The sequence below is a fragment of the Podarcis melisellensis genome (genome assembly GCF_964234715.1).
Source record: "Podarcis melisellensis genome assembly, chromosome: 13".
NCBI lineage: Eukaryota > Metazoa > Chordata > Lepidosauria > Squamata > Lacertidae > Podarcis > Podarcis melisellensis.
Window position 1 is genome coordinate 45,777,368 of NC_138545.1, and position 22,227 is coordinate 45,799,594.

General features: G+C 45.1%; 1 protein-coding gene across 5 annotated transcripts in view; it reads left to right on the forward strand.

Moving 5' to 3' along the window:
- Window positions 1-20,002, forward strand: part of ANKRD17 (ankyrin repeat domain 17) — a 104,446-nt gene extending 84,444 nt beyond the window's left edge. For 4 of the 5 annotated variants that reach the window (XM_081883737.1, XM_081883738.1, XM_081883741.1 and 1 more), the window contains 10 exons: window positions 2,491-2,662; window positions 4,645-5,092; window positions 6,556-6,711; window positions 8,016-8,165; window positions 9,694-11,330; window positions 13,230-13,427; window positions 14,597-14,848; window positions 15,634-15,812; window positions 16,307-16,471; window positions 17,205-20,002. In XM_081883737.1, coding sequence (XP_081739863.1) covers window positions 2,491-2,662; window positions 4,645-5,092; window positions 6,556-6,711; window positions 8,016-8,165; window positions 9,694-11,330; window positions 13,230-13,427; window positions 14,597-14,848; window positions 15,634-15,812; window positions 16,307-16,471; window positions 17,205-17,264 — 3,417 coding nt within the window. In that variant the 3' untranslated portion in view covers window positions 17,265-20,002. The remainder of the gene's footprint in view (window positions 1-2,490; window positions 2,663-4,644; window positions 5,093-6,555; window positions 6,712-8,015; window positions 8,166-9,693; window positions 11,331-13,229; window positions 13,428-14,596; window positions 14,849-15,633; window positions 15,813-16,306; window positions 16,472-17,204) is intronic. The other variant, XM_081883739.1, reaches the window with a different exon arrangement.
- The last annotated feature ends 2,225 nt before the right edge of the window (window positions 20,003-22,227 follow it).

Sequence of the window (22,227 nt, forward strand, 5' to 3'; positions counted from 1 at the left end):
CAGGGCGGGGGTCTCTCAGCTGTGAAGGGAGGCTTCACGCTGCCTATCAGAGCTTGTGTACAAGCAGGAGGGGGCAGGGATCTCTCAGTTAGGCGAGGGGAAGCCCCCCTTCCCAGCTGAGGGATCCCCGCACCCTCCTGGTTACACAGAAGTAGGAATGGGATTGGGGCTGCTCTGATGGGAAGGGAGCCTAGCCACTGCTCTCGGCCCTCCTCCATCTTCCATGCCTGACCCACCGCGCGCCGCTCCCCCATCACCACCACCACCGAAGAACCAATAACTCAAGGGCTGCCCAGGCTCATGGAGAAAGGAGATAGGAGCCTCGGAGGAAGGGGAAACGTGGCAGTTGAGGTCAAGGCGGCGGCCGCCCCTCTGCCACCGCCATCACTTCAGCATCAATGTCCCGAACGTGTAGTATTTACTTATTTAAGTAATTAAAGGGTCCCTTGATTCATTGAAAAAAATCTGGTAACCGTACCCTACTCTCTCCCTGAAAAGGAAAAGTTGCCAAAATGTTTAATTCCCAGCTGAAATAATCACCCTGAATACACTGTGGGGCCAGAGGTTCAACCTCCTCCATGAGTGGAAATTATTATTATTATTTATGTTCAAACTTGAGAGGCTCTTCCAATAGAATCATAGAATCACAGAACTGTAGAGTTGGAAGGGACCACAAGGTCATCTAGTCCAACCCCCTGCAGTGCAGGAATCTTTTGCCCAGTGCGGGTCTTGAGAACCCGTGACCTTCTGATTAAAAATCTCGTGCTTTACCAGTCGAGCAATCCCAGCTTCTGTGGACTCATTGATAGACAGCTTTCCCACAAAGCTTGATTCAAGGCCATAATATTTCCCCTCTGCTGGCTTCCCCTTGGTCTGGATGCAGGATGATCAAGTTGGCCACTTCATCTTGGGCCTGTGACAGCGGGCTTGGAGTATAGCATCTAGATCAAGGGAAGTAATAGTGCCACTGTATTCTGCTCTGGTCAGACCTCACCTGGAGTACTGTGTCCAGTTCTGGGCACCACAGTTCAAGAAGGACACTGACAAACTGGAACGTGTCCAGAGGAGGGCAACCAAAATGGTCAAAGGCCTGGAAGCGATGCCTTATGAGGAACGGCTAAGGGAGCTGGGCATGTTTAGCCTGGAGAAGAGGAGGTGAAGGGGTGATATGATAGCCATGTTCAAATATATAAAAGGATGTCACATAGAGGAGGGAGAAAGGTTGTTTTCTGCTGCTCCAGAGAAGCGGACATGGAGCAATGGTTCCAAACTACAAGAAAGAAGATTCCACCTAAACATTAGGAAGAACTTCCTGGCAGTAAGAGCTGTTCGACAGTGGAATTTGCTGCCAAGGAGTGTGGTGGAGTCTCCTTCTTTGGAGGTCTTTAAGCAGAGGCTTGACAGCCATATGTCAGGAGTGCTCTGATGGTGTTTCCTGCTTGGCAGGGGGTTGGACTCGATGGCCCTTGTGGTCTCTTCCTACTCTATGATTCTGTGATTCTATGATTCTAAAGTTTCTCTTCCCACAACCTCAGCCTTCCCACAATGTTGGGAACTAGTTTAGAACTCTTGGAAGGCTAGGTATTCTTATAAGTAATCAGCTGAGACTGCTGCACAACGTCCAGTCTCTTCCTAAAACCTTTCCTCCTCCCAGGAAGGGAAGGGGTTGTGACCGGGAGACGATTCCTGCGTCATGCAGGGGGCGCTCTGCCCCCTGCTTCAACTCCAGGGCTGGCGTGCCACGCCCCTCCCCGGTTGGGCACCCAATAGGGAAGCTCGGCGGGGGCGTGGCTTGCTGCTCAAATGCAGCCCCGCCTGCCATCCCCACCATTGCACACACATTTTCTCCGAGTCAACAGGGTCGTCTTTGTTGCGGTCAGCAGAAGCCTGGGAAGTACTTGCCACGAGGTTTGGCCACTCTGATCGCTTGATTGTGTGGGCAGAGCAACTTTGTGTTGCTAGTGTGTGTGCTTTGTGAGTGTGTGTGTTAGCTAGCGTGGGTTCTTGGAGAGAGTGAGAGAGTGACTGACTGCTGCATCTTCTCCTGCAATTTGCCTTTTTAAAAAATTGGAAGGGTAGTAAAAACACTGGGGCAGTAAAAAAGCACCCCATCCCCCCCCCCGCGTGTGGCGGGGGGCCATGGCACGACCCTCAGTGACATCAGAAAGAGAGCCTATATTTGGATTAGCATCAACAGGCTTCCCCTACTGGTGGTTAACCCCTCCTCAGACTCACCCCTCTACGAGTGGGTGGAGTCTAATGTTCCGTGGTCCAATGCCTAAGCCAATACCTTCTCACATGCTGTAATCAATAAAGTTGTGGCCTTTACCTTACCCATTAGCCTTACATTCTGTGTCCACGTGTCTTTATTCCCCAAGCGGGGATCGGGTCCTCGAATCACAATGCTAAGCTGTACAGCCTTATCTGCCCAAGGTGCCGTTTCCTTTTGGCAGTTTCCTTTCATCGCTGTTGAATGAATTTGACTTACAGCTACGGGAAGAAAGCAGAAGGCTGGCATTAGCTGCTAAAAGAGAGAAAAGGAAGGAGAAGAGAAGGAAGAAAAAAGAAGAGCAAAGGAGGAAGCTGGAAGAAATAGAGGCAAAAAACAAAGAGAATTTTGAACTGCAAGCTGCTCAAGAAAAGGAAAAACTAAAAGCTGAAGGTAGGTATTTGATTTGTACCCCCATGGGCTCAGAGCAGGTTTCAGCAGTTGTCTAAAAAACACAAAAGGTGGCTGTTCTTCCATTTTCAGCATCTCTCCTCTGAAACACAACCGAATGTTAAATCATTAAATCCTGTCAGCTTGAATATATTCAATTGGAAATAATTACAAATTATTGAAGAAAATAGGATAGATCAGTGTTAAAATTATGGGATAAAGATAAATGGCAGTCAAGTTACATAGTTTATCTGCTGAAACTGGATTCTTCCTTTCAACCGTCATAATAAGCATTTCACTAGGGGAGGGTTTTTTGTTTGTTGGTTTTGCAAAGGACTACCACTCTTGACAAGGGACGCAGGTGGCGCTGTGGGTTAAACCACAGAGCCTAGGACTTGCCGATCAGAAGGTCGGCGGTTTGAATCCCCACAATGGGGTAAGTTCCCCTTGCTCGGTCCCTGCTCCTGCCAACCTAGCAGTTCGAAAGCACGTCTAAGTGCAAGTAAATAAATAGGTACTGCTCCGGCGGGAAGGTAAACGGCGTTTCCGTGTGCTGCTCTGGTTTGCCAGAAGTGGCTTAGTCATGCTGTCCACATGACCCGGAAGCTGTACGCCGGCTCCCTCGGCCAATAAAGCGAGATGAGCACCGCAACCCCAGAGTCGGCCACGACTGGACCTAATAGTCAGGGGTACTTTTACCTTTACCTTTTACCACTCTTGACACGTGCAGTGGCGGAAACATTGCCTTTCATGAGCTTTTGGATAAACCACCTGGGTTGGGATCCAATTAGCTGCTTAGGTTCACACAAAGAAATTGAGTTCCCATTGGGGTATTTGGCTACCTTGTGAGCAGCTGATCCTCCAAATCATCTGTCTAATTCTGATCGAACCTCTCTCTAAACAGCAGTTTGCCGCAAGGCACTCAAAGTTGTTGCTTGAAGTAAAATAAGTGTGGAGACTCCACGGACTTGTGGAAGTTGTTACACGATTCTTTGGATCCTGGTATTGAAGAGGTTGCATACAAAGGCCAATAGGCAGAACATGATAGGCATTTCTTCACTGTTCAGTCCTAATTATAGTTGGTTCTCAACTTGCATATTAGTATATAAGCATTTATTATAAAAACAAGAGACTCATGGCATAATAAATAACACATTTATTATGTCACAGATTTATCAGATGGACAAAATAATGTCCTGACCTGAGTTGCCATAATAAATTTGTGCCATGAGACTTTTTGAGTTGTTGTTTGCTGAAAGCAACTAACATGGCTATGCCTCTGGAAAGTATCCCTTAGAGCAGGCATAGGCAAACTCGGCCCTCCAGATATTTTGGGACTACAACTTCCAACATCCCTGACCACAGGTCCTGTTGGCTGGGGATGATGGGAGTTGTAGTCCCAAAACATCTGGAGGGCCAAGTTTGCCTATGCCTGCCTTAGAGCATATCAAAGTAGGAATCAGCCTTTCTCAATTGTGAATACTTAACTAAAATTGCTTATGTGAATACATTGTGGCTTATTCCAATATGTCATTATCCCCCTATGCAAATAATCATTTGTGCCCATGTAAGCATGTTTCTAATGGAGAGTTTTTGGAATCCCCTTATCCCAGGCCATTCAGATATGACTGTCCGCTTTTCCATAGGTTGCTCTAAGAGCTTAATCCTTCCAAACCTTCTTCACGTGGAAAGGCAATAAAGTTATCTTATCAAACAGTCCCTAAACCCAGGTGTTCCAGTTCCCTGGATATTTGTAAATTACAATTGTAAATTAATTTAAACTGCTTTTGGAAATTTGTGTGTGTGTGTGTGTGTGTGTGTTAGGCCATATGCACTAGGTTTGAAATATGAAGTAGTATCAGAGGATGTTTGTACTGTATAAGTGACTTGCATTGATCTTCATGGGCCAGTAGCATAGTAAAAACCTGTTCAGGCAAGATGATTACTGTGGACTTTAGTCAATTCTTCTTCTCGTTCTCAATTAGATGAGCCAGGGATCCTAACAGAACCACCCAGTGCTACCACAACGACCACCATAGGTATATCTGCAACATGGACAACTTTGGCAGGTTCCCATGGCAAAAGAAACAATACTGTCACTACGAGCAGCTCTAAGAGGAAAAGCAGGAGAAACAAAATTGGCCAGGATACTGTTCAGATCATCTTTGATGATCAGCTCCCCATCTCCTATTCTCAACCAGAGAAAATAAATGGCGAATCCAAAAGCAGCAGTACCAGTGAAAGTGGTGATAGTGACAACATGAGGATTTCCAGCTGTAGTGATGAAAGCAGCAATAGTAACAGCAGCCACAAGAGTGACAGTCTTTCTTCCACAGCAGTCACTAATGCTCAGAGCAACAAGAAGCAGCCGTCGGTGCTGGTCACTTTCCCAAAAGAAGAGCGAAAAGCAGTTTCTGGGAAATCTTCAGTCAAGTAAGCTACTTTAGCTTTTGCACACACACACACACACACAAGTTGTAATCTCATCTCTTGGGATGTTCTCAATGCTTCCATCTTCTTCCCCCAGTGTTACTTCATGGACCAGAACTGTGAAATTATTACCGTATTTTTCGCTCTATAAGACACACTTTTTTCCTCCTAAAAAGTAAGGGGAAATGTGTGTGCGTCTTATGGAGCAAATGCAGGTTGCGCAGCTGTCCCAGAAGCCAGAACAGCAAGGGGGATTGTTGCGCAGCGATCCCTCTCACTGTTCTAGCTTCTGGCTTAGCCCCTCAGTCTCTTCCCCCACCTCCCGGAAAAGCCCCCAAGAACCTCGCTCCCTTTAAAGAGCCGCATGGAGCGTGTGTGCAGCTCTTGGGGGCTTTTCCCCAAGGAGGGAGAAGGGCAGCCCATCAGTGATGGAAAAGGGAGTGCTGAGCAGAGCCTGGGATGCATACAGGCTCTGCTCAGCGCTCCCTTTAAAGAATATTTTTTTTCTTGCATTCCCCCTCTAAAAACTAGATGCGTCTTATGGAGTGAAAAATACGGTACTTTTTATTTTGTTGAAAAATCTCTGCTGCCTTTCTTCCAACTTTGGTACTCAAAGTGGTTTATCAGAATTATTAAGAACAAACCAGAATATACGATGCCAGTAGAACTGACCGTGAAGCAGCAGATAAAATAGCATAATCAATAGGTATTTTGAGCAGCCAAACTAATTTGGCTTAGTTCTAAGTGGCTTAATCGGAGACCATAGTAACAGGAGACCAAAATCATAGGTGGGAGCTTTTCAAGATCCTATCCCCACAGCAGAATCCCAGAATCACTGCTGAAAATCGGGCTACATTCAAACATTGAAATCAAGAGAGTCCTGTGACAGTTTCCACATCCTAGACTATCCAAGTGCATGCACCTTTTCCCCTTTAAGATTTTACTTCTGCCTTCAGACGGCCCATTTCTGCTGATGAAGAGGGAAAGGCCCAATTTTGAGTTAGATTGTGATGTTCAGTTGCATTCCACCGCTTGTGTTTTTACATATGAGTGGACTTTGATTATCAGCTGCTAGGTGCATTTCAAGCTAAGGTTTGCATGAAATGCAAGTGGAAAACTTTCTTATGTCTTGCTAGTATAGATTGCTATGGCGCTGTTCTTTCTCTGCCTCATTTCCCCCCCACTGTGAATCTTGGGATACTGAGATTCATCCTCATTTATATCCAAATGTCTTTTATTCTAAACAGGCTTAAAAACAAAACCAAGCAGACAAAAGCCAAGTGTACTTTGTCTATGATTGATCAGTTTACTCTTTAGCACGGTGTTAAATTTTAATATTCTAATACTAAAGGTGTTATTAAAGGGCTGAACGAGAGTCTCTGCATTGGTCTTTTACGTTTTCCTCATGAGAGTTACGTTAACAAGCACTCTTTTTCCTCCCCTCCCCTCCCCCTTTCCTCTGAAAGGTTGTCAGAAGTTATTAGCGAAGTAACTGGCAATTCCTTATCTACTTGCACAAAACCTTCTCCATCGCCGCTGTCTTCTCCTAATGGAAAATTGACCTTAGCTAGCCCTAAACGTGGTCAGAAGAGGGAGGAAGGATGGAAGGAGGTTGTAAGAAGGTAAGTCCAATTCCGTGATGGTGGTAATTGCCAGTGATTCTCTACTTCATCCATCCACGCACCCACCCCTAGTCCCTGCTTTGAATATTTTACTTTAAACCATGCTTTGCATTGCTAGCAAAATTAGTCATGGTATGGCCGTTTCATTCCTTGGTTGTCAAAGTCTGTAACTTCCAAGAGATAGCATTAGAGCCTGCTTTCGGTGCCAGCACCTGAGAAGCAGGATATGAATACATTCCCCATGCTAGTGTCTTCCTGTTTTCTTTTTCTTTTTCTCTTTCTCCTCTTTCTTCAGCTTTTTGTGTAGACTTGGGACACTTTCACAGCTACAACTGTTAGCAGAGTTCTTCAGTGCTTTGTTTCAGCCAATAATAATAATAATAATAATAATAATAATAATTTATTATTTATACTCCGCCCATCCGGCTGGGTTTCCCCAGCCACTCTGGGCAGCTTCCAACTGAATATTAAAAACAATACAGCATTCGACTTTAAAAACTTCCCTAAAGAGGGCTGCCTTCAGTTGTCTTTTAAAAGTAAAATAGTTGTTTATTGCCTTGACATCTGCTGGGAGGGCGTTCCACAGGGCAGGCACCACTACCAAAGTTTTCTAACCACAGTCTCCAAAGGTCATGTACAGGGGACCCTCCGGATACAAATTAAATTCGTTCCGGGGGTCCCTACTTAACCTGAAAAGTCCGTAGCTGGAGGCGCTGCTTCTGCGCATGCACACGGCGTGATCGAGTGCTTCTGTGCGCCTGCGCACAGCGAAACCCGGAAATATACACTTCCAGGTTTGCTGCGTTTGCAACCCGAAAGTTACGTATCCAGAGCGGTATGTAACTCGAGGGTCCACTGTATTAGCTTTTCTGTTTTTACATTTGAAAGGTGGAGGGACAGGAGAATGTTTCGTAAGAATGCCTTTCTTCTCCACTAAATGTAGGTTGAATTCTATTGATGTCTTGCTTGCGCAATGGGACTTCCACTTTCTTTGCCCCCCCCCCAGTCCCCAGAGCGGATTTGGTGGGGTGCAGGGGACTAAAGGGGAGAGGAGAGAAAGAAGAAGCCCAGTTGCGGAAGCAGACACCTGCCTGTGCTACGTTGGATCGCATTCATAGCCAGCCTTTGGGCCTCTTTGATTTCAGGCATGGCACACATGTCACAAAGCTTACAAGCCGCTGGCGCATCTCATTGCAGCATACATACTTGCTTCCGACCGTTCGCTACCAAACTTTTAAGTATGATACAAGAGTACTATACTAAATCTGTTCTACCCGATTGCCGTAATTTTCTCTGTCTCTTAGATCAAAGAAGGTTTCTGTTCCATCAACTGTCATTTCCAGAGTAATTGGAAGAGGGGGTTGCAACATCAACGCTATCCGAGAGTTTACTGGCGCGCATATAGACATTGATAAGCAGAAAGACAAAACGGGGGACAGAATCATAACAATAAGGTAAGTTCCTATCCAGTCACTGTTTACCTTAAGTTACTGAATTGGTTTGGGGGACACCATATTTAATTTGCCATTCAGTTTCTATAGGAAACAGATTACAAACTAATTTCTGTTAAATGGACATTTATTTATTTATTTTATACAATTTATGCACTGCTTCAATTTATATATTGCTTGATTACTTTTTTAAAAAAACAACAACACCCCAACAACTTCAAAGCTGTAAACATACATGGGACTTGTATGAATCAGAATGTCTCAGTGATTCCTTACCCTCCAGCAGGGTCGGTCCTGTTCACAACTCCAATAACAATAACAATAATAATAATAAATTTTATTTATACCCCGCCCTCCCCAGCCAAGACCGGGCTCAGGGCAGCTAACAACCAATAATAAAAATGAGTTGAATGAATACAACTTAAAAAACAAGATTAAAATACAACATTAAAACAATTAAAATGCAGCCAGCCATTCATATTCTCTCCCAAGATTCTATAAGTCTGTCAGGCCCATTTATTCTCCCCACCCACTTAGCCTGCTTTTTCCGATTCCACCTGTTTTGTAGCTTCTGGCGGCCACTGAGCATGCTCAGTCCTCAAGCTTTTCAATTTTTATTTTTATTTTTACTCAGATATATGCTGACTCCCCACTTTTGTTTCTCAGAGGCTGAGTTGCAGCTGAAACATTAACATTTTAAAAATGGAATCAGTCCGGCCTGCACCAAACCACCTAACCTTGCTGTCCGAGGGAACGGTTGTGTATTCAACCATTGCATCATAAAACCGTTAAATTTCATTCATGCGAAGGTTTTTACACTTACATGCATTTTTCTAAAAATAATAATAATAAATAATAATAAATTTTTATTTATACCCCGCCCTCCCCAGCCAAGACTGGGCTCAGGGCGGCTAACAACCAATAATAAAAACAAGTTGATTAAAATACAATTTAAAAGATTAAGATACAACATTAAAACATTAGGATGCAGCCTCTTCACAGGAGGAGAAAGGAAGAAGAAAGGGGGGGGGGAATCAAACTGATTCTAAGGCAAAGGCCAGGTGGAATAACTCTGTCTTACAGGCCCTGCGGAAAGAAATCAGATCCCGCAGGGCCCTGGTCTCATGAGACAGAGCGTTCCACCAGGCCGGAACCAGTGTTGAGAAGGCCCTGGCTCTGGCTGAGGCTAATCTAACTTCCTTAGGGCCCGGGACCTCTAGGGTGTTACTATATATGGACCTTGAGGTCCTCCGTGAGGCAAACCAGGAGAGGCGGTCCCGTAGGTACGAGGGTCCTAGGCCGGAAAAGGGGAAATATTTCTTATTAAGCTTATCCACGAATGAAGAAACGGTCTTCATGCATTTATTCCCGAAGGATGTGTTTAGACTTGAAGGAGAGCTCAAGTCAGTAGAGCATGACTCTTAATCTCAGGGTTTGACCCCCATGTTGGCCAAGAGATTGCAGGGGTTGGGGTGGACTAGATGCCCCTCGGGGTCCCTTCCAACTCTACAATTCTATTATTCTCTTGCAGGGGAGGCACGGAATCAACAAGACAAGCAACACAGCTCATCAACGCTCTGATCAAGGATCCCGACAAAGAAATCGACGAACTCATTCCAAAGAACCGTTTGAGAAGCTCTGCGGCCTATCCCAAAACAGGGGCGCACGCCAGCCCCACGACTACCCACAATTCCGTCGCTGGCAGCAAGGTGACCACCGTTGCAATCTCCTCCTCGTCTCAGATGGCCACAGCGCTTTCCGTGCCTGTCCTCCCTTCGGCACCGACGCATAAAGCAGTCAAGAACCCGGTGAATAACGTGCGGCCTGGGTTTCCAGTTTCTCTGCCGCTGGCCTACCCTCCTCCCCAGTTTGCACACGCCTTGCTGGCTGCTCAGACTTTCCAGCAGATCCGTCCGCCGAGGTTACCCATGACCCACTTTGGAGGGACTTTCCCGCCGGCTCAGTCCACCTGGGGTCCTTTCCCCGTTCGGCCTCTCAGCCCCGCAAAAGCTACTAACTCACCTAAGCCTCACACGGTGCCTCGCCATAACAGTCAGAACAGCAGCGGTTCTCAGGTGAATTCGGCGGGTTCGTCGGCTCCCAGCCCAACGGCCACCACAAGTCCGGCCGTGTCTGCTGTGCCTGTTCCTCCTGCAAATGGCAGCCCCAGCTCCCCTTCCGTCCGAAGGCAGCTCTTTGTCACCGTGGTCAAGACATCCAGCACCACCACCATTGCAACCACGGCCAGCAACAACAGCACAACGCCCACCAACGCCACCTACCCTTTTCCTACTGCCAAAGAGCACCACCCTGTGTCGTCCACTTCCTCCCCTTCACCGCCAGCCCAGCCAGCCCGGGTTTCCAGAAGCAGTCCTTCAGAATGTGTCGCGAGTTCTCCCAGCAAAGGGGTGCCCTCCTCGGACCAGGAAGTCAGTAGCCCCCCAGCAGCGGAAGCAGCAAATCTGACCAGCAACAGGCAGGCGAATAGCGGTGGCTCTGCTGGGATTCCATCGGAGCATCTTGCTCAGCCGCAGACACTCGGGTCTGTTTCCCAGGAAACAAGGCCGCCTCAGGTTCCGTCAGAAGATCCGCGAATGGCCGTGCCTCCAAACTTAGCAAGTGCGAGTTCCGCTGCCCCGGTGGTTGCGCCTGCTAGTACGCCAGCGAACTATCTCTTGCCTCAAGCATCGGCGGGATCTGCTCAGCCGTCTCCGCCAGCTAAAATGGAAAGCCCCGCGATCAGGCTGCCATCCCATGGGGCGAACCCCGTGCACAAGAATTCCGCTCCCATTCAGAGTTCTTCGGTTGCCGTCCTCAATATCAGCCACATCAAAAGACCCCACAGTGTTCCTTCTTCAGTGCAACTTCCTTCTACCTTAAGTACGCAAAGTGTCTCTCAGAATTCTGTCCATCCGGCAAACAAGCCCATGGCTCCCAATTTCAGCGCTGCTTTGCCGTTTGGGCCCTTCAGCACACTGTTTGAGAACGGCCCTGCCTCCGCTCACGGCTTCTGGGGTGGATCTGTCTTGTCGTCTCAGGCAGCGCCGGAATCCATTCTGTCTGGGAAGTCTTCATTTCTGCCAAACTCGGATCCATTGCACCAGTTAGATACTTCCAAAGCCCCAGGTTTTAGGCCCCCACTTCAGAGACCAGCTCCGAGTCCCTCAGGTGAATATTTCTTTATATTCCGCAAGGATAAAGTGATCTTCGGGTCTGATTGCTCCATCTGTGTGTGTGCAGTTGGGCGGCGGGGGGGGGGGGGTTTGCCCAAACATGCATATCTTTACACTTAACCCTTGAGCCTCACCTGCTGTTTTGCTGTCCATTCATTGTCTTGGTTTCATTGGTGAATTTGGACACATCGCTGCTGACTCTAGTCCAGTTATGAACAAGTTAAATAGCACCAGTCCCAGTACAGATCCTTGGGAGATTTCCATGCTTCCTTTTTCTCTTTCCATTACCAGTTACTAATCCATAGGGAAACCACAATGTTCTAAATTTATTTAGGGGCCCTTGGTAAGGGATTTTGTCAAAAGCTTTTTGAAAATCCAGGTATATAGTGTTGACTGGATCACATCTATTCATATGCTTGTTAACATTCTCAAAGTAAAAGATTGGCACGGTAGAACTTCCCTTTATACCAGGCATGCTGTGATTCTTCCCCAGAAAGGCTTCTTGTTCTGTAAGCTTCATGCATCTATGGTTTTTTAAATAATGATTTATTTTCCCCAATTTAACCAAAACAGTTGCTAGGTTAACCGACACAGAATTTTGGATGCCAACTGGGGCAGGTGACTTGTTTGCAATCTCTCAGTTTCCCCTAGAACTTGCCTTGCCGCTTCTTTTTGATTCAGTTCTTCAGATGCTAGATTTTGATCCGGACATGGGTAATCCCACTGAGGATCATCTACAGCGAAAATAGATGGAGGAGTGAATTGGGAGATTGTACAAGCATTCTTTGCATCTTACAAGAATAGATTCAGGTTGTGCAGTCTCCTATCTATACTCCTCTATGGCCAGAATGCAGTTGCCACATTCCAGCATAGTCCCTTCTCTTGGTTGAAAGACGGGGTGAGCTCTGTAGACCAGAGTAGCCCAGTTTGGTGGTGGGGGAGAAGCCGTGGTCACCTGGAGACCCTTGAGGTTCCCATCTTCTTCTGACTTTTGATTTCCCTTCACCCCCACTTTTTTCCAACCCTTTAAAATCATCCCTTCCCTCTACACACTTCCAAAGTCAAAGATGCATTTTTATTTTTGTAGGGAATCTGGGATGGAATTCGCAGAGTCAGCTGCTCTGCCCGTAGCTGGCAGGCTTGGCATAGAAAATTTATCTCCACTTCTTCCGACTGGACAGCAAGGGCACATCAGTCCAACAATTTGGCTGCTGAGTGGTTCTCTCTCCTGTAGCCCAGCTGGAAACAGGAGCACCACTTGCTCTACTGCCCTTTCCCCCCATGTCTGCCATGCAAACATTATTAAGACATTTTGACAGATGCCTTGATTTTGGCTTGCATAACATATTTTCCCTAAAACACAGGCAGTTTTTATACTTTATAGAGCAACTCGATACTGGCAAAAGAGGCCTCAGTGTAGAATGAATGGGGAAAACAAACGGAAATGGATGTGGATTAAAAATGAGAACAAAATTATAACCCGTTGGTGCTATGCTTCATGAGACGATAAGGCAGATGTTTTATTTGTATGAAAGTATGCTGGGGGTGTAATTTCCAAAGAGATGATTTTAAATGTGGGTTACTGAGCATCTTGTCTAATTTCAAATAGAATCACTGATCCATTGAGATATATTTGAATGGTCAAACCGTAAGAATACAGTATTCTAAGGAAGCACATAGTCTCAGGAATCAGTGCCACAAAAACATAGGCTACAGAAAAGCAGTCTGGAACAAATTAGTTTTCCAGGCTCCATAGAAGAGAATCATAACTATTTTAATCCGAACTGGAAGCAAACTGTACAGGATGCAAAAGTTTAGTGCCTTCCCTACACCTCCTGCTTTGAATGCTGCTATTTCCCCAGAAAGTACTGACGTTTTGCGCATCATTCTATAGGTATTGTCAGTATGGATTCACCATATGGTTCTGTAACGCCACCTTCTGCGCACTTGGGTACCTTTGCCTCGAACCTTTCAAGCAGTCAAGTATATGCAGCAGGAACAGCCCTTGGGGGAGCACCGGCAGCTGCTAATTTTAACAGACAGCATTTTTCTCCACTGAACCTATTGCCTCCATGTTCCTCTGCATCAAATGGTAAGCTGTTAAAAAACAACATCCAAAATATTTTGTTGCTGTAATATAACTCTGGGTGTTCCAACTTCTGAATTGGATGATGCAGGGAAGAGTGAGACGGTTGCCTTTTCGGGGAGATCTGCTCTGCTTTGTTCCAAGTACTTCTTTCTAATCCATTGCTATGAAGCGCTAATGCTATGTGCCTAATTATAGACCAAAGTCTCATGCACTGTAGCTCAGCTGGTGCTGCAGCAGAAAACCATTATTATTATTAATTATTATTATTAAATTTTGTGTATCACCCTTCATCCCAAAATCACAGGGCAGTTCACAAAATAAAAATACAAAATGAGAACACAAAATGCATAATCAGCCAAAGTCCTGATTGTACAGAAATGTTTTTGCCTGGTGTCTAAATATATGTAATGAAGGTGCCAGACAAGCCTCCTTGGGGAAAGCATTCCACAAACGGGGAGGCACCACAGAAAAGGCCTGTTCTCATGTTGCCACCCTGATGACCTCTTCTGAAGAAGGGCCTGAGATGCTCATTGCAGGGTCTGGGTCAGTTAATAATAATGATAATAATAATAATAATAAAAACATTGCAGAGCTGATGTGCAAACCCTGGCTCATGAATTTCTCTCCAAACAAACCTTGAGCAGTATTCAAGTTCTCGGCTTACTACTCCTGATTTGTTTGCAGGAAACAAACTAGAAACATCACAACAAGCCAGACCCTGCCTTGTTTTCAAGCAGCAGGAGTAGAGCAGAGAGAACGTTTCGTCAAGTATGTACAGCACACTGAGCATTCACATTAAACCACAGTTCATTTTTAACTGTGGCTTAATATGACTTGCAAAAAGGACCTTTATATCCTAAGTAATCACTTTTTAATATATTGAGTTCTGATAACCCTGGCAGTGATTTTTTTGCAGCTGACAAAAATTCATTCCATTGTATGTTGATTATAGAAAGCCTGTTATAAAAGGTTTAAACTACTGGCTCAATGTGGCAAACCTCTCATAGGCTTTTTGTAGCTAATGCTGTTTTAACAAGTCATGAAATTTCCTGAGCTTGCATTGCTACTTCTGCTGAGACTGGTGTAGAGAGAGTATTTTTGAATGCCGTCGTATTGCCTTTAAATACTAGGACGGATGTCTGTAACTCGTTTAAATATTTGTTTTCCTCCAGAACCACCTGCTCAACCAGTGTCTGCTGGAGTTCGAGCACCATCTCCAACCCCTTCCTCTGTTTCCCTGGGGTCAGAAAAACCCAGCAATGTCTCTCAGGACAGAAAGGTCCCTGTCCCAATTGGAACAGAGCGTTCTGCGCGTATCAGACAAACTGGAACATCTACACCCTCTGTTATAGGGAGCAACCTGGCCACTCCAGTGGGGCACAGTGGTATATGGTCTTTTGAAGGGATAGGAGGAAACCAAGCTGGTATGTATTGCCCCTGAACAGCCATACATGTTTATCATCTTCTGATTTTCTATTAGAGGAGAGCTAAGACAATTGATTGGGTAAAGGTACCCCTAACCGTTAGGTCCAGTCGCGGACAACTCTGGGTTTGCGCGCTCATCTCGCTCTATAGGCCGAGGGAGCTGGTGTTTGTCCGCAGACAGCTTCCAGGTCATATGGCCAGCATGACTAAGCCACTTCTGGCGAACCAGAGCAGCACACGGAAACACCGTTTACCTTCCCACCAGAGTGGTACCTATTTATCTACTTGCACTTTGACGTGCTTTCGAACTGCTACGTTGGCAGGAGCAGGGACCGAGCAACGGGAGCTCACCCCGTCGCGGGGATTCGAACCACCAACCTTCCGATCGGCAAGCCCTAGGCTCTGTGGCTTAGACCACAGTGCCACCCGCGTCCTAATTGTCCTAAAAAGACAATTGATTAGGACAACTTAAAATGCAGAAATAACATTCCCACTACAAATGGTAGCCTTGACGAATCTGCATTGCAGCATGGTTCATGAATTGACTAATTTAAAGTTCACAAATGATTTAATCCTGCTTTAAGAACATAATTTTTTTTTAGTCTCACCATGAAGTATTAGCTGCCGCTAAGTATACCTTACCTTTCCAATGACCAGTCTGGCTCTGTACTTCGTGTTTAGATGGTTCTGCCAAGTGTTCAGGACGCTAACTGCTACTACCACAACTGAATAAATTAGGTTAAAGTGTGCTCCTAACGGGTAATACCCACTTCTTTCTTGCCAGATAAAGTAGATTGGTGTCACAGTGGAATGGGGAACCATATGATTCACAGACCAATGTCTGATCCAGGTGTATTCTCACAACATCAAACAATGGAGAGAGACAGCACAGGAATTGTAACTCCTTCCGGTACATTCCATCAGCATGTCCCTGCTGGATACATGGACTTCCCTAAAGTTGGGGTAACGATCCAAATGTTACTGTTTTTTTGCTAGAAACTCAGACATAGAAGCTTTATAATATGCATACCCTGTTTAAAAGCTACATCACACTTTGCTTTTTGTATCGGAGCTTGCATTACCTTTGTCATTCCTTTTTAGTAGTTTTTGGTGGGCCTTGTATTATAAACCTCTTTATAGCCAGAGGGTGTGCAAGTATCAGTTTGCCTGACTGTTCCTAGTTACTTCCTTAAATGGACCAGGAGCAGCACTAGAGTTTCCTGGGAGCTGCATTTGGGCCACCTTGACACACGCAGAACTATTAATACAAAACGATTAATTCAAAATCATTTCACAGAGAAGTTGTGAAACAAATTTCTTTGGCAGATTAAGTATGTTGATTTTATAATTGGGATGAAAACGCACACACTTTTCGAAATTTGAGAGATGAAATGATGTTTATTGTGACTGTAGAAATATAAAGCATGTTGAACAACTAGCTCTTTTCCCCCTTACAGGGCATGCCTTTCTCAGTGTATGGGAACGCAATGATTCCTCCTGTCGCACCCATTGCAGATGGTACTGGGGGGCCTATATTCAATGGACCTCATGCTGCTGACCCATCTTGGAACTCACTTATAAAGATGGTTTCAAATTCCACAGAGAATAATGGCCCTCAGACGGTAAGCTCAGAGGTCGCGTAGTCACTTTCAAACTACAACATTACTATTCCACCTCCTTTTCCAAGTTAAAAGTGTTGATTGGCCTGGGGGGGGGGGACTAGGTTTAACAGGAGAATTCCTGGATGCCGAGATCCAAGTTAGAGGCAAGGATTCTTTGGTGAAAGAACCCCAGCAGAGATTTAAAATGGCAAAATACGCAGCAAAGTAAAGCATGGAAATGTAGGTTGTCAGACCTTTAAAATATGCTCTTGTGAGTTCCAAAACTGCCAGTGTGGTGTAGTGGTTAAGAGTGGTAGATTCGTAATCTGGGGAACCGGTTTCTTGCCTCCGCTCCTCCACATGCAGCTGCTGGGTGACCTTGGGCCAGTCACACTTCTCTGACGTCTCTCAGCCCCACTCACCTCACAGAGTGTTTGTTGTGGGGGAGGAAGGGAAAGGAGAATGTGAGCCGCTTTGAGACTCCTTAGTGTAATGATAAAGCGGGATATCAAATCCAAACTCCTCCTCCTCCTCCTCCTCTTCTTCTTCTATATTCCACTAAATGCCGAAATAGGCTCCTGAGCAGTTTACAAGTATAGTTGTACGCACGCTAAGATTATTTCACACAGGGTTAAAAATAAAAGTAAATTGAGATACGTACAGTAGTTTGTCCTTGAAATACAGAGCCAGGCAGTATAAAACCCTAACAGCTGGTTCTGCATAGCTTAACCCCACTGCTCCTCTTCTTCTTCAGGTATGGACTGGAACGTGGACACCCCATATGAACAGTGTGCATATGAACCAGCTGGGTTGAGCGGGGGAGGTCTCTTCGGATCGCCCGGAGATTTCCTTTCGGCTTGGAAAAGAATGCAAATGGCAGCACCGTTTTCCTCGTCTCTCAGATCATTCTTCTGATAGGTTGGACTGATGTAGGCTTTTTGCAGAGGAGCGTACTAACTGACCCTTTTCTGTGAACATTGTGACTGCCCATTCCCTGCCGTCATATGGTTCCACTTAGCCTCTCTTAGTTTCATTTTTCTTTCCCCTTTGATTATTATTAATTTTTGGGACATAACTTTCTGTTGAAGCTGTTCTTTGGCTGGTTGGTTTTTAGTACTGTAAGCTGCTTCTGGGCATACACAGAAATTTAGCAAAATTATGTAAACTTGATCCCGAAGTTTTAGAATGGCAAATAAATGTACAATTGTTTACATAACAGAAATGGCTACGCAGAAAGTAAATTTTTTCAGTATGTCAGGCTCTACTTAATGTGACAGATGTATCTACATATACAGCAGTCTGGATGTTTCCTTCATACATTAAACTATTAATAAGCATAACTTTTTTTCTACTTGTGTAATTTTAAATACAGCATAAAATTGGGCATTATTTGTGGGGTGCCCCACAGTTTTATACTACAGAATTTGACATCGATTCAGTATTGTTTTGTTTAATTTTGTAACAGAAATATGAGGAATTAGTTCCCCTGCTCCTTTACAGACACTGAGCAACACAACACACAAACACAAATCTCTCATCTCAACTACTGGTAGGCGCTTTCTAAGCTATTTTTTTTTTCTTTTGTCAATAAGCTTTGCTGTTCTTTTAAGTGATTTTGCAGCTCTGCAGAGATCTCCTCTAACTGATCTCCTCCAAAGGTGGGTTTATAAAGCCTGGTGAAGGATGCCCTAAGGTGGGTTTGAGCAAAGTCCTCCATTGCTTTCTCTTGTCATCCATCGTTGTTGCCATATGTCCTTTTACAGATAGCTCACCCTGAAGGAGGAGGTGCATAGATTGATCCCAGGTGCTCCTTGATCCCATTGCTGTCACTCGAGGCCCAAGTGGTCAACTGCAGCCTGGTGTAGCCTGGCCCCAGTGGTCCATGCTTTGATAACACAGGCTGGATTACTGCATAATGTGTGGGAATGGCCCTGCAAACTGCAGAAGCCATGTCAGCTGGGAAGGAACTATATAAGCTGCCTATGTGCTAGCAAGCCCAATTCAAGGTGTTGGTGCTTACCTATAGAGCCCTAAACCACTCGGATCCCAGATTTCAGAACAAGCGTCTCTTTGCATATCAACTTTCCTGTGTATTCAGATTTTCAGAGGAGAGGCCCTTCCCTGTGTTCCATCTATAGGAGGACGACACTATGCATGCACAAAAGAGGGCCTTCTCGGTGGTGGCACCCTGACTTTGAAATTCTCCTCCAAGGAGTGGTAGCACCAACACAGTATTCTTTCTGGTTCAAACGATTCTCTTTGCCCAGGCATTTAAAATGCTTGCTTTCAGCTGGCTGAATAGTTCTTTTCCTCTCAGTTTTGTTGCTTTTTCCTTTAATTCATGTCTTAATATTGCGTTGTGGATTTTAAATTCTTATGCGTCCTGCCCCTAAAATCTATTTTCAAGTGAGTTTCATTAATTCTTTAAATAAATACAGTGAAGCGAGCAGCCGTGTATTCAGCAACTTGCTGGGTAGCCATAAGCAACCAGGGATTCCATGCAGGTGAGAAAGGAGACTGGTGGACAAGGGACAGCTCTTTCTATTCCTCCCTCCACCTGTCTGCTTGGTTTCTTTGGTAGCCGCAGAGGAAGGAAATCCCCTTCCTCCACCACAGCGTAGAAGTCAAGCAAGCTGGTGAAGGAGGGCTGGAGACTTCCGATTCACCCTGCATGTAAATACAGGCTCGGGGCAGATTGAGTGGACGAGACCCCAGGCTACTGTACTCTTAGCAGGCTAGTGAAACGTTTTGCAGGCTAGCAACTTTTGAAGACTGGATGGGCATCATCTGCTAATAGAACTTCACTATCGGGCATATCCCAAATACAAGCATTCTTCAGAAGACCTTGGGCTGCTAGGCCAAGAAAACGATCTATTCTGAAATGAAACGGCTTCGTTGCTCAGTTGTATTGATTCGCAAGATTCCAATCTAAGATGAGTAACGTGGCCATCTTTAGTTACTTGCCTCACCTAGAAAGCTGGATGGCATGAAAGCATCAGCGTTCCAATTAAGAAAGAAGCTATTTAGAGGAGATTTTAGAAGTGCCTGCGGCAACTGGTGACGCCCATTATCTTAACAGAAGACCCTACATATAACTGATATGTCTGTGAATGTGTGATGTGTATTTTAAAATTTATAAACTGATCTATTAATCATGTTTAGTATTGCATGTTAGGATACAAACAGTCCATTGTCTCTTTCCTTTGCTAGTTTGAAGAAAGTGAACTGAAAGTCTGTTTTAATGTTACACTGGCACTCAGATTAGCCCTCTCTCATACAGAGGTAGTGGCTCTAACTCAAGATTTGGATGAATGGAAATCTCAGATTACCTAAACCAGCTCAATTTCTCAGCTACAAAACTCGAGCTCTAAAATGCTTGCTTCACCTGTAAAGCCAGCAAGAATTAATTCTTTTCCCAAAGAACCCTGCAGCCTTCTAATTGCAACTTAAAAGATGTTGAGAGGCTTGTGAATAAATACCAGTTCATCTGTGTACATGCCCTCTGTTGGTGCTCTTAAAATAAAATAAAAATAACCTTTCCATTGTCATGTACTATTCCTACTGATATGTCTGAAATTGGTTGAAGCAAAATGAATGCCTAACTTAACCAAAAAGCCACAGGTGGAAAGGAGAGGAAGAGAAACTAATTTTCAGCACTTTACTACGTAGGAGGGGGGAGTAAAGCTATTCAAGTATTTTATATAACACCACTCCCCTTTAGCCTCTCCACAACTAACTAGGATTATTTCTGCTCACGTGAAATAATCCTTCAGTTTGGAGTCGATGCTCAGTATTTATTACAACAAAACTATATTGTCAGAATCCGCTGAGCTTAATTTCTTAGGATGTGGTTTCTTATTAAAGCTATCTGTATTTTATTGACTTGAAAGCAAAACTGTTAATAGGAGAACAACGCCCCGTGTCTTGTTTCCTGGATGAGGCTTGTTGAACAAAATATTTGGGGTGGGGTGGGGGTGTGATAGAAGTCTGTATTAGCAACATTTTTGGAACACTTTTTTATATTTCAAATGTAATGCGTACTTGACCAATAAAAACAAGGAACATCCTCCTCTGAGACCTTCTAGGTCTTCTCTATTTTTTAAAACATACTCATTTATAACATACAAGAACCGTGTACAAGCAGAATCCCCCCCCCCATGTGATTTAGGGCTGATGTGGTGTATTTTTAATTTGTTTTGTTTCAGTGTATGAAAGAGGCGCCCCAAATTCACTCCTTAAAATCTCAGCACGCTAAATGTGGTTGAACTTGCTTCATAAACCCACCCAGGCACCTTAAAATCCTAATGTGCTGAAGTGCATTTCAGACCACATGCAGTCTCTAACCTGCTGTTTTCTCTGTACCTAAGGGACTTGAGCATGACTGGGTGAGTTTTTAGTTTTCTCCATTTTGAATGGCAGACATAAACACACCACAAACTGCAGAGGCTGAGAGCCTGCTGTTCAAGAAACACAAGTCAAAACCTCCCTTGGGCTCTTGGAATGAGTTGCACAGTTCTTTCGATCCACTTACAGTTTCCACTTCTGCGTTTCCCATGTTAACCTGTTATTAACCGCTGCTCAACACAATTCGTAGCGGGAGAGAACCACGTGAAGTAATACTATTTATACAGACTAAAGTGTGCCGATTGCCTACATCATGTAAGAACAATCTCACGAAAGTCGTATAACACATACTGGCATTCCACATGCGGTCCCTGGCAGCCTTCCTGCACATCTCAGGATTGGTACTGGCAGCAGCTGAGGAGCAGGCGTATTGCGATTCCTGAGATCCCATCATTTGCCTCCCCTGCCAAGCTGACTGGTGACAGGTACTTAAGATTTTTTTCCAGAGCCAGTCAGCAGGACACTGGGATTATTGCAATATCAACATGCCAGAATGGGAAGCTTTAGCTTCCTTGACTCTGCTTGCTGAGATGGGAGGAAAGGCTGTACATTCATACCTCAGGTTACAGACACTTCAGGCGTTTTTTTGGGTTACGGACGTGCTGAAACCTGGAAGTACCGGAACGCCTTACTGCCGGGTTTGGCAGTCGCGCATGTGCAGAAGCGCTAAATCGTGCTTTCCGCATGTGCAGAATAATAATAATAAATTTTATTTATACCCCGCCCTCCCCAGCCAAGGCCGGGCTCAGGGCGGCTAACAACCAATAATAAAAACAACTTGATTGAAATACTACTTAAAAAGAAGGTTAAATACAACATTAAAATATTCAAATGCAGCCTCATCACAGGAGGAGAAAGGAAAAAAGAAAGGGGGAGGGAATCAAATTGACTCCAAGCCCAAGGCCAGGCGGAACAACTCTGTCTTACAGGCCCTGCGGAAAGAAATCAGATCCTGCAGGGTCCTGGTCTCATGAGACAGAGCGTTCCACCAGGCTGGAGCCAGTGTTGAAAAGGCCCTGGCTCTGGTTGAGGCTAATCTAACTTCCTTAGGGCCTGGGACCACTAGGGTGTTGCTATTTATGGACCTTAAGTTCCTCCGTGGGGCATACCGGGAGAGGCGGTCCCGTAGGTAGGAGTATCCTAGGTCGTGAAGGGCTTTAAAGGTCAAAACCAGCACCGAAGTGCCGAATCGCAACCTGCATGTGCACAGACGCAGTGCTGCGGTTTGTGAACGTGCCTCCCGCCCAGATCACTTTTGCAACCTGAGCGTCCACTGTATTTTGAGAGCTGGGTAGTTTGTCCACCTTTGAACACCACCCTGCACTCAGCTCTCGCCTGTGGTTCCTAGAAACTGTCAGTATGTGACAGCAGCC